This window comes from Elephantulus edwardii, unplaced genomic scaffold (genome assembly GCF_000299155.1).
Source record: "Elephantulus edwardii isolate Elephantulus edwardi_28Jun2011 unplaced genomic scaffold, EleEdw1.0 scaffold00243, whole genome shotgun sequence".
NCBI lineage: Eukaryota > Metazoa > Chordata > Mammalia > Macroscelidea > Macroscelididae > Elephantulus > Elephantulus edwardii.
This window is the reverse complement of record NW_006399993.1, coordinates 1,204,075-1,217,109: the sequence shown is the minus strand read 5'-3', so window position 1 is coordinate 1,217,109 and position 13,035 is coordinate 1,204,075. Positions and strand designations below refer to the sequence as shown.

The following is a 13,035-nucleotide window of genomic DNA, read 5'->3' as shown; positions in this document are numbered from 1 at the left end:
TTTAAAAAGTATGACAGAAACAAAAATGTTGCTGTATAGAGTCACAACTTCATATTTCGCTCCCAAATTCTGGTTCTTATTGTGTAGATCAGAGTTGCAAATTCAAAAGGGAGAGAAATACTTCTGGAAAATAAAATGGAAGGAAAAGAGACAAGAGCATGAAAATCCTCTACTCATTAAGAGAAAATTAGGTAAATTTACAAGAATGACGTTTGAGATTAGACATGTGAAGATACTGATCAAAAACAGAGAAATAGGATTTTAAGAAGTGTTGAAGTATATATATTATTAATGTAATCCTCTTTGATATCTTTCAGAGGCTAAAATATATAAATTACTATTCAATGTTACTTAAAAATTAGGTAAAATCATGATATATGGGGAAAAAAGATTGAAATTGTTAACTATTTCATCTTACTTGGATTGACAATCAGCCCTTGGTGTCAGCAGTCAAGAAATCAAAAGAGAAGAAAATCTGCTCTTAGGGACCTCTCTCAAGTGCTAAAACCAAGGTTGAAGAGCAAGGTCTCTGAAGAGTTAAGCAGCAAAACATTCCAGTAGCGAAAGCCTCTGTTTTACATGTACTAACTGATGTTCTCAAAAACCTATTGCTACATCACCACCCATACCAATCAAACCCAAAGAAAGCCAAAAACTACTACCACACAATCACCCCACCACTCCATTAAAAAGTTTCTTTTTAAAAAACAACCAAAAAAACCCCACAACTCACTACCATCCTATCAAAATCAACTCAGAGCTAAACCTCCATGAAGTTTTTAGAGGGTGTAAATTGCATGGGAAGAGGCAGTCCACCTTTCTGCCAAGGAGCAGTTGGTGGATTTGAACTACCACCCTTTTTGGTTGAATGCACAACTCTTCATCCACTAGGCTACAAGAGTTCTCACAGTAACCATACAATAGAATTAAATATCCTCTTCTGACTTTACAGATTAGCAAACTGTACAGGCTCACAAACTAGAAATAGCAAGAGCTGGAATTAAAACTATCTGAACACAGAGCTTTAAACACTATGCAAATAGAATACTTACTCAATTTATCCCAATGTCTACAGTTAAGCACTTAAGCATTATACAAGCAAGCAAAAGCACATGAATCTGTTTTAGTTTGTCTAAGATACCAATATCTTTAGCACATAAATTTATATAGAATCTTTCTTCTCTTTCATTTATTCATCCTTGCATAGCCAACCATAGACAATTCTGTTTTCAAAGTTATTTTTTGAAAGTAAGTTACAGTACATTATTGATCTATGACAGTAATGTTTACAAAAGTAACTTATTAGATGCTGTCAAGTCTAGTACAACTCATAGAAACCCTATGAACAAGAGATCTGAACCTTGTCCTGTCCTATCCTCACAAACTCTGATGCACTCTATGTTTTATGCCATGTTTAGTGGCCTTATTATAAAGCTAAAATTTAAAAGAGCATAATATGTATGCAGCAACAGAAGAAAACAGTAATTTTCTAGTACAAATAATTCCTTCCAGTATGATCTTTCCAAATCAATTAATATACAGATTTTCAATTTTTATTCAATCCTGAATCTAGTTTTTCTCAATATAAAATATTCCAAATTTAACAACAGTATTTAAGAATACATAATCTTGTTCTTACAGATAAACATAAATACTCTGGATCTTCTTTGCTGTATCCTTATTCTGGCCCACAAATGGGATATCAGAGAGGAACTCCAAGGACAGATAATAGTAGAGCAGACCTTATGATACCAACTTTAGCTTTTTGTTAACTCATCAATACCAAGTCACAGGCTAGTTTTCATAATGACAAGCAAAATGGTTTAGTCTAGCAGGCTAGATCTATGTACTACTTCTTTTATTAAATAAATGAACTCTCTTACTATATGTGAAATTACAAATATACATAAGAACAATAAATGTAATATGAATGAGCAAGCAATTTGGAAGTTGATTTATGCAAAGGCTTGATGGCAGACTTAACTGTTATACAAGTCAACTCATTACACTTAATTGAAGCCATGATAGTATGCTGGGTGAGTTTTATCTTTGTTTTTTTAAATAAATTTTTTAATTTATACTGGTTTACTTACAATATTCGTATACATATTTCACACCAGACTTTTCCCATTTCCCTTATCCATCCCTACTTCCCTCCCCCCATCACATTGTGTGACCGACCCTAAGATTAACTCCCATTGCCCCACCACCCATCCTCATCCCTCTGCTCCTATCCTCCCCACTCTGGATAGTTATACATGTACTAACAGTTGTCCTTATGGACTGAGTTCACATAGCATAACACTATCTAGTCCCTCCCAAGTTAGGCAGCGATTTACAAAATCATTATTCCTGCTTGCTGTGTAGTATTCCATCTTGTGAATGTGTCATAATTCCTTAATAATGCTTTTATTGTTGTAATGTACTATCAAGTTGAAAGCCACTCATAGCAGATCTTCCAAGTAAGTTTTCAGAAGCAATAAATCGTATGGATAAAAACTGCCCATCTTTCTCATGCAGCAGCAGCTGGTGGATCGAAACCACATGCCTTCATGTTGACAGTGCAGCTCCTTACCGTTAGGCGACCAGAGCTCACTAATAACAATTAGGTAGCAATTTTCCATTTGGTACTGTGCTGTGTAAAACTAATCAAGCTTTCAACATCATACTGCTCACTTTGATTCTCCAGTTTGAAAATTACTTGTTTCCCAAAATATAAAATTTTGGTGATAATATCTATGATCTGTGTGTGGATCACCTTTGACTGTGTGGATCATAACAAACTGGCTGACTCTGAGAAGAATGGGAATCCCAGAACATTTCATTATGCTAATGCGAAACCTGTACTTGGATCAAGAGGCAGTAGTCAGAACAGAGCAGGGTAACACTGCATGGTTCAAAATTGGGAAGGGTGTACGCCAGGGATGCATCCTGTCTCCATAGCTTTTCAACATGTATGCAGAGCAGATTATCCGAGAGGCCGGGCTCTATGAGGAGAATTGTGGCATCAGGATTGGTGGAAGATCTATTAACAATCTGCATTATGCAGATGATACAACCCTGCTTGCTGAAACTGAGGAGGACCTCATGCACTTGCTGCAGAAGGTCAAGGACTGCAGCCTTCAGTATGGACTGAGGCTCAATGTCAAGAAGACAAAGATTCTCACCACTGGACCAATTGGCAGCGTCAGGATGGATGGCGAAGAGATTGAGATTGCTCACAGCTTCAGTTTGCTCGGCTCCACAGTCAACACTCTTGGCACCAGCAGTCAGGAAATCAAAAAGCGTATCGTGATGGGAAAGTCTGCTGTTAGGGACCTCTCTAAAGTACTCAAGAGCAACGGTGTCTCTCTGGAGACTAAGGTGCGCCTGATACAGGCCATGGTCTTTGTTATGCATCAGAGAGTTGGACAATGACTAGGGAGGACAGAAGGAGAGTGGATGCTTTTGAGCTGTGGTGCTGGAGAAGAATACTGAATGTACCATGGACTGCCAGGAAAACAAACAGATTCATCTCAGAGAGGATTAAACCAAGCTACTCCTTGGAGGCAAGGATTCTGGGGCTTCTTCTGACATACTTTGGACATGTTGCCAGGAGGGACGGGTCCTTGGAGAGGGACATCATGCTTGGGAGGGTGGAGGGGCAGCGCAGGAGGGGAAGACCCTCTATGAGATGGATTGATTCGGTGACTGGGGTAATCGGGATGGGCGTGTCAGAGGCAGTGTGGTTGGCGCAGGATAGAGCAGGGTTTAGGGCTGTTGTGCATAGAGTCGCTATGAGTCGTAAACGACTCGACGGCACATAACAACAACAAACAACAATATCTATGATCCAAGCACAGATATATAAATGAGTTATGAATGATGAACAAGACTTATTCCCAAGTATGTCTTTACATCAGATTTGTAGGTAAGTCAGAACAGGCACATACTGTTTTTATTTAGCATCAGAATCTGAAGAAGACCTGCTATAACTGGGATTAACTCAATGGCAATGGGTTTAATTTAGGTTTAGACTTTAGTAGCAGAAAAGAGCCCAGGTGATATATTGCATAATGTGTCAGGCTACTAAGCCAAAGGTCAGCTGTTCAAATCCCCTGGACACTCTGAGAAGAAAGACAGGCAGTATCCTGCCATAAAGATTTATAGTCTCTGAACCTAATAGTGGTTGTTGTTAATGTGCCGTCGAGTTGCCTGCGACTCATAGTAACCTTATGTACAGCATCTCTGAAGCCTACCCTGTCCTGAAGCAATTCTCACTGACTCTGACACAACTACTTCCATTCCCCTATTGTATCAATCCATCTCATCCAGGGTCTTCCTCGCCTATGCTGTGCCTCCACCTTTCCAATCCGATGTCCTTCTCCAAGGAACAGTCCCTCCTGGCTATGTGCCCAAAGTACGTGAAATGGAGCTTCAAAATCCTAATCTCCAAGGAGAAACTTGGTTTCATCATCTCCAAGACAAGACTGAATGAATCCAGAAGAAAAATATGGATAAATGAGTTATAAAGGAGCCTTTGTGGCATAATGGTTAATACTCAGCTGTTTGAACCCACCAGTAATTCTGCAGAGAAGAACCAGAAATTTGCTCCTGTAAAGAGTATAGCCTAAAATTAAAAAAAAGTGAAAGAAAATTGATTATAGCCTAACAAAGTCTAACAAAAAACCAAAAGAACTGTCAATAAGTCAGAATAAACTCATAGCTCACCCCTCCCTCGAGTTTTCTGAAATTGTACAGAAGATTTGCCCATTTTTCTGGGATCAGCTGGTGGATCTGAACTTCCAGAGAAGCATGGTCTTTAAGTTCACAGCACATCTCCCTATGGACTAGGCCACTAGAGCATTCATAAGAGCCTATATGACAACTGTAGTCTGTCCTATAGGATCACTCTATGTAGCACAGGCTCAAGGGTAAACAATAATAAAGTTAGAACTGTTAATTGGTACCAATGATCATATTTACCAAATCTGAGAACAGAGTCTCAGATTAAAAGAAATGTAAAGCCATTGATAACAGTAAAGCAGGAAGACAATGAAAACACTTCAATAAGAAAAGCCTGGCTGAAGAATTCAGGGTAAACTTGTGGAGCAGCACTACATTCTTATTTTTGTTGCTATGTGCTGTTGAGTGGGAATCGACTCATAGCTGACCAGCCAGTGGGTTTTCAGAGCCTGTCAATCACACAGGAGGAGACTGTCTATCTAGCTCCCAAGGAGCAGCTTGTAAGTTTAAAACATGTGCCTTTGAGTGGGCAGCAACTCCTTATCACTAGGTCATCAAAGCTGTCTAAAAGAGAAAAATTTGAAAGAGTACAACCTATTAGGAGTTATGTGTTACTATCTTGGGCGTCAGTCAGGCAGACAGGCCTACTTTGTTGTGTGCTGCTTAAGTCTGCTATTGGTAAAGTGGAATAATGATAGCACTTGTTTTATAAGATTGTTTCATTGACAAAAGGTATTTAACATACCTTTTGATTTCTAATAATTATTCAACAAATGTTAGAAACTATTATCATTTATCTTTATTACAATTTATGTCAAATGTGAGGTGATAAAGGACTTACCAAGGGCAACAGAAACTAAAAATAAAGGATGACTTGGAGAGCGATATTTCCATAGACCCATGAGATTTTGTAACTGCTCTGATATAGGATAATTCAAATTGCAAATTCATAACAAGACTAATTAAGATGTTCACAATTCTCTGTTATTCTGTATAGTAACCTTAGTTTTTGCAAAATAAAATAGTTAACATTTAAACACTTTAGCGTTTTGGGGTCAATCCTTATTCTAGCAATAAGTAACAGTAAGACACAGTCATCATCAAGTTATTAGAAACTTTCAGGATGTACAGTAATGTACTTTTCATTATTGTTGCTGTTGTGTACCATCAAGTCGGAACCAATCTACAGCTGGCCCTTCAGCAGGTTTTAAGAGGCAGTAAATCCCACAAGAGTTTACTAATCATCTTTCTCCCATGTAGAAGCTGGTAGATTTAATTTAATACCTTTACATTGGCAGCATAATTCCTTACCACTGAGCCACTGGCTGCTCTGCATTTTTCATTATAGTAATATTTTAATGTACAGTAATATTTTAATTTTCAGTATAAAATATAAAAATAAAAATGGATGTCAGAAGATTACACTGGAGGGCTGAAAAGCCAAATCTAAAGGAAAACATGTCAATGTGAAAGAGCTGAACAGATGATTTCAAAGACTAGCTCAGAAGGACAAAGTATTATAATGAAATGTGCAGAAAATTGGAATTGGAGAATAAAAAAGGAAGAACTCGCTCTGTATTTCTCATGCTGAGAAAACTAAAAAAACAAATTTAAGCCCAATATTGAAAGATACTATGGGAAATATAACGAATGACCCAGAAAGCATCAAAAGACGATGGAGGGAATACACAGAATCACTGTACCAGAAAGAACTGATTAACACTGAAAAACTTCAGGAAGTACTATACGAACAGGAGGCAATGGTAATGAAGAAGGAAGTAGAAGCTGCATTGAAGGCCCTGGCAAAAAATAAGGCCCCATGAATTGATGGGATACCAACTGACTTGTTTCAATTAACAGATGCAGCCTAGGATGAACTCACCAGACTATGCCAGGAAATTTGGAGGATGATTGCCGGTCGGGCCAATGAATTGGAAAAGGTTCATATTTGTTCCCATTCCCAAAAAAAGGTGATCCAACTTAATGTGGAAACTATCAAACAATATCATTAATATCACATGCAAGCAAAATACTGTTGAAGATCATTCAAAAATGGATGGAACAGGACATAGATAGGGAACTGCCAGAGTTCAAGCAGGATTTAGAAGAGACACTAGCACCAGGAGTATCATTCCTGATGTCAGATGGATGCTGGCTGAAAGTAAACATACCAGAAGAATGTCCATTTATGCTTTATTTTTTTTTCATTTATGCTTTATGAACTATGCAAAGACATATGACTATGTTGATCATAACAAGTTGTGGCTGACATTGAGAAGAATGGGAGTCCTAGAGCACTTAACTGTGCTTATGCGGTACCTATACCTGGACCATCAGGCCGGTGTGCGAATATAGCAGGAGTACACTACATGATTTAAAATTGAGAAGGGAAGGGAGCTCTGGTGGCCTAGTAGCAAGAAGCTGCATTGCAATCCCAGAGGTACACAGTTCAAATCCACCAGATGCTCTGCTGGAGAAGGAGGGGCAATTTCCTCCTGTACCAGTCAGATCTGATTTGATGATACATGCACAAAAAATAATAAAATTTTTTTAACAAATTTAAAAAAATTGAGAAGGGAGTGTGTCAGAGTTGTAACCTCTCTCCATACCTATTTAATCTGTATTCTGAGCAAATTATTTGAGAAGCTGGACACTATAAAGAGAAATGTGACATCAGGATTGGAGGGAGACTTACCAATAACTTGCATTATGCAGATGATATAACCTTGCTTGCTGAAAGAAGGACTTGAAACACTTGTTGCAGAAGATCAAAGAATACAGCCTTTGGTGTGGATTGCATCTCAATATCAAGAAAACAAAGATTCTTAGCACTGGACCAATAGGCAGTGTCATGATGGATGGAGAAGAGAAAGAAACTGTCAATAAAGTCATCTTGGATCCACAATTAACACCATTAGGACTAGCAGTCAGGAAATAAGGAGACACACTGCACTAAGAAAATCTGCAGTTTGTGACCTCTCCAAATTATTGAAGAGTAATGATGTCTGTTTGAGGACTCAGGTTTGTCTGATTCAGGCTATATTCTTTCTGATCACTTGCTATGCATCTGAGAGCTGGACAGTGAATAAGAATTACAGAAGAAGAATAGATGCCTTTTAGCTGTGGTGTTGGGAAAAAGCACTGAACATCCCATGGATCGCCAAAGGAACTAACAGGTAAATCTTGGAGAGAGTGCAAATGGAGTACTCTTTGGAGGCAAGAATGATGAGGCTTCGTCTCATCTATTTTGAGTATGTTGCTAGGAGGGGATATTCCTTGAAGAAGGACATGATACTAGGAAGGGTGAAGGTGTCAGCAAAGGAGAGGAAGACCTTGGACAAGGTGGACTGATGCAGTGACTGCTGCAATAGGCTCTTGTGCATCAGGAAGTGTGAGGATGGAACAGGATAGAACAGGATTCATATCTTTTGTTCACAGGGTCACTATAATAAGTCTTACTTGACTTAACAGCACCTAACAACAACATAGTAATATTTTAATGTTATGGTGGCCTAGTGGCAAGACGCTGTGCTGCAATCCTGACAGCATGGTGTTGAAGTACCATCTGTTCCATGGGAGAATGATAGGCAATCTCCTCCTGTGCGATTAACAGAAAACCCACTGGAGAGTCAGCTATGGGTCAGTTCCAACTCTACGGTATATAACAATAACAACAATAATGTCTTTACCAAAGGTAAAATACATCTGAAAAATAATTTTTAGGTTATTTGAAGAAATGACAATCAATTTCAAACTAAACTAAATGCAAAATTCTTAAAATGAAAACAATATAAAAATATACTGGCACCATTACAGCTACAGGCCTTAAATTAGCAAGTCTAATTCAAAAGTCTTTTAACTCTAAGCTATTACAATAAGCCAAGGAATGAGGTGGGAGAGGATTTCAGCAGAACAAGCACCTACAGGCTAAAATAAACAGAACACCTTGTTGTAGTTGTTGTTAGGTACCATCAAGCCAAATCATACTCACAGAGATTAAAGCCTTGTGATCATACACCATCCTCACAATCATTCTTGTATGTAAGCCTATTCTGACACGTTATCACTTGCAAGACCATAAGCAGGTGAAGAACTCATAGCCTGTGGAAGACTGTTTAACATGGGGATAAGCAAAGTTACTGTTAGAATCAAATGCCTGCCTTTGAGAAGACTTCTTACCCACCAGGCCATCAGAGCTCCCCTACAAGGTTCACATTTTTAGCGCTATTTGCCAAGACCCTAAGTAAGCAACTAAGAAGCTCATAACCTGATGAAAATATTGTTCCACAGGGGGAAGACTGCTCTATGAATATTATAGCTATTCTATATGGTGGAAACTCTACTGAGAAGTGCTAGACTAGAAGAAGGAGAGGTGAAGAAATTCCAACAGAAGGGCTCAGGGAACACATCGTGGCAAAAAAAAAAGCATCTTAACTAGTAACTAGGTCCTAAACATATACAAGAAAGTGAAAGAAAGCATAAAGGGATCCGTCCCAAACCCACTGCTACCTAGCAACTCTTTAAAACAGAGTAGAAATGCCCTATAAGGTTTCCCAGGCTATAAATCTTTATGAAAGCAGACCTGTCAACATCTTGGCTGATGAGGCTGACCGACTTTTTTGTTAAATAGTCAAGCACCTAACCACCTTACCACCAGGGTTCCTTATTCTTGAAACAGCAGGTACAAAATAACTTGCATAAAATTTGCAATTAAATGCAGGAGAAGAATGTACAAGTAGTCCCTAACTTAAACCCAGGTTCCATTCCAACATCCAACAACTACAACATAAGGCCGACCTGACATTAGTCAAATCTCTCTTGCCACCCCCCTTAACGAGTTTTCATTATTATTGCCTTTTCTTTTCAGTATCTTTATAAATTTGATCTTTTTACACTTTTACACATACATACTCCCTCAGTTGGCAAAAGAAAGCCACTTAAAGATTTTTTTAAAGCATGGTAGTATTATTACCAGATGATACTTTATTATGACTCTTAATTTGGGATGGTAGGTATGGTAGGACAACGTAATATCACACCAGAGCCTGACTGGGAATTGGAGGAATGGAAAATGCAAAACATGCAGCAAACACACCACTAATGATTTACTTATAGTTTTAAAAATTTCAGGTAAGGAGCTGCAACTACAACCCCAGAGGCGAACAGTTCGAATCCACCAGATGCTCTGCCGGGGAAGGAGGGACAATCTCCTGTACCAGTCAGATGTGATTTGAAGGTACACTCACACAAAAATTAAAAAAAAAAAAAAAATTAAAAATTTTTAAAAGCTTATCATACATAACATGACTGGCATTCACATTCTCTCCATTTAAAAAGTCACTTCTCAGGCACATGCAAGTATGCTTCATTTTTAAAACACTATTAAGAATAGCTATATTCTACATTATAAAGTTACAAAATGAGTAATAAAGAACAACATATACATAGTGTCAGTATTCTGAGTAGAATATAAGTATGCACAATTTTATTTAAGGATGTTATTTTAAACTCGAAAGTTTATTTCTATGGAATACAAAAAGTTTGGTTAAGAATTTTCTATATAGTGTACTTTTCTTAAATAATTTTCAACTCAACTTGTATAAGCCAGTATTTTCCTACTAGGCCGAAATTTTTCAATCATTAGTACTCTTGATTTTTTTTCCTCCTCCTCCTCATTCATTTCCCCACCCAGTAAGTTCCCTTTGTAATCTGTAAGGCAAGATACTTTATGACACAGTATGATTAGAAGGTAGTTTATGTGTGGGATACATATATATATATATATATATATATATATATATATATATATAATCAGATACCTAGAATCATTAACCTTACTTTTTAGAAGAAGAGTATCAATAATGTATTAGATTTCTATTCACAAGAATAACAAATGTATCTAATAGAAACAATGTTTTACCATTAGGGAGAAACAAAGGGAAAAGCACACACAATAGATGGGTGGCAAATCTTAGAAACTTTGGAAAACACTGAAAAGCTGCATCTGGATTTCAATCACAATTAAAAAGCAAAAAAGGGTTCTAAAATGAGGGGAATAGAAAAAATGGTGAGCGATCACAAAGAATGAAAAGGGCTGATTCAATATTACTAGTTTTTAAAATAGCATCATTTAACACTCTGAAAAAAAAAAAAGACAAAAGACAGGATAATTCCCTGTTCACAAGGACATAAGAAACAATTTCTAAATACATTTTATAAGACAATTATACTTCATTATAATTGCATCGGTTCAAATCCTTTAAACCTTTCCAAAAATATACAGTCTTAAAATAAATGAGGTTCCCCAAAGACACAAAATTATTCTGTAGGCTTAAAAAACATAACGAATTCATTCTCAATAAAAATAAGGAGTCACAAAGGCTCTCTACTCACTCAAAATCATTAAAGTGCTGTCTATAACTGCAAGCAGGGTTTCAAAATCTGACAGCTAGTAATCATAAAATGGGGTAGACTTTACAGGAAGAAAAAAAAAATCAACCAACTTTTCCATTTTCATTCCTTTCCATTCCCTTCTATATACACACAAAATGTCTGTAAGGACCTTCGACAATGCTCTAAAATAAAAATACAGTGATGTATACTTTACATTATGAATATACAAGCCATCACACACATGTATGCAACATATATGTACATAACATATAGCACACAAAAAAGGTCCTCCCTTTATTCATTTTCACTCTAAGAACTGAAGAATAGTAACCCCGACTCATAAATTAAATCACCATAAACTATAGTTAATTAAACACTGCACAAAGATTCCTTTGAGCTATAGTCTTAAGGATAAAAACCTCAGACTAAGGCCATGACTGAATAAGAACGCCCAATCCTTGAAAATCACTAACCGGCATTTGCTTACTGTAGGGGAAAGGGGGGGGGGGTAAGTCTTAAAACGAATCATCACATAGGCAACACAGCTCCAGAAGTTAAGAAAGATAAAGCAAAACGAATCCAATTAGACAAATATATGGAATGACAGGCTTTTAAGAATTCCCCTACGAGGAAATATCGGCTTCCTGGCACCCAAGTAGTCGAAGTGGACTATAAAGCATCCCTTGCAGGTTGAAGAGGCTTAGATTTAAAGGGGGGCGGGGGGGGGATATGGGGGGCACGACAAAAATCCAAACGTCACGCAAAGGCAAAGAAGTAAACGGGTCTCTCCTTCCACCCCCATCCCAACCCCCACCCCCACCCTCGCAGGACAATAGGAGCAGGGTCCTAACTGCAAACTTTAAACGGGTAAATCAGAACCCCTTGACTGCAGCTCTAACTGGAAATCTGCCCCTCCACCCGAATCTCCGCTCACCCGTAATACTTTTGCCCGGAAAACATTATCAATGTCTTGCTTAACAGAACCCATCACACGATTTTTTTTTTTTCTCCTCTCCCAAGTACCTGGAGGATCCATTTCAATATAAAATATCAGTTCTGTCGAATAGGGCATCATCACCTCCCTCCAGTCTGCGTCATCGCGGTCCATACTCCACACCGTATTGTACATCGCGCTGTCAGGGGCAGGTCGTCAAGAAATATATAGAGAACATATATGGAGAGATAATATATCTGTTCTTTTCTTAAATGTTAATATATATATATTTAGGTATCTGTAAAAGTCCCACACGGAAATGTACTTCGAGGCTTCCAAATGCCAGTAAAAAGTCCAGGATGAGGACAGGGTCTTCTCCCTCTCCTTCCTAACAGTACCCAGCAAAATGCCTCTCGAACTTTCAGGGTATGCGCTTCTCTCCTCAAAAGGGTACAGAGGCTTTGCGGGACGGAGGAGGTTACAGTGTGAAAAGCAGAGTCCCAAAAATTCGCTACAGTCGCTCTCCAAAGAGAAAAGCCTCCCACCGCCTCCAAATATTTCCACGGACGCCACTTTTATGTCCTTCGGGAAAGGGAGCCTGAAGAGTGGCAGGCGGGGGGGTGGACGGGAAAGCGTTTAAAGAAAAGTGGAGAAGTGACAAAGAAAGGTATAAAAAAGGAGACCGAGGATAGCGTTCAAGTTTCGGGATCCCACTAGTATGTGGAGAGGTATCCTCTCAAAGGGTAGGAGGGTCGGGCTAGGTTCCTGCCGGGCCCAAAACCCTAGCTGCCGCAGCCTCGGAATTGGAGAATCAGAGAGTCCAGTCAGCTCTGCTCGGCTGGGCGCTCCCGCCCGGCTGTCTGCAAGCCCGCCAGTGCCGGCTTTCCCTCACGCTCTGCCCGAGCTTTAGCCACTAGAGTTTCATTTTAACCGTGCGGAGGGGACACTCACCCCCGCCCCTATAGCACCCCCCCTTCAGGCTG

General features: G+C 38.7%; 1 protein-coding gene across 1 annotated transcript in view; it reads right to left on the bottom strand.

The window, feature by feature from the left end:
* LOC102871850 (phosphatidylinositol 3-kinase regulatory subunit gamma-like) overlaps positions 1–12,247 on the bottom strand; it is a 152,954-nt gene extending 140,707 nt beyond the window's left edge. Inside the window, exon 1 of the mRNA XM_006898982.1 lies at positions 12,142–12,247. Coding sequence (XP_006899044.1) covers positions 12,142–12,247 — 106 coding nt within the window. The remainder of the gene's footprint in view (positions 1–12,141) is intronic.
* Positions 12,248–13,035: the final 788 nt, after the last annotated feature.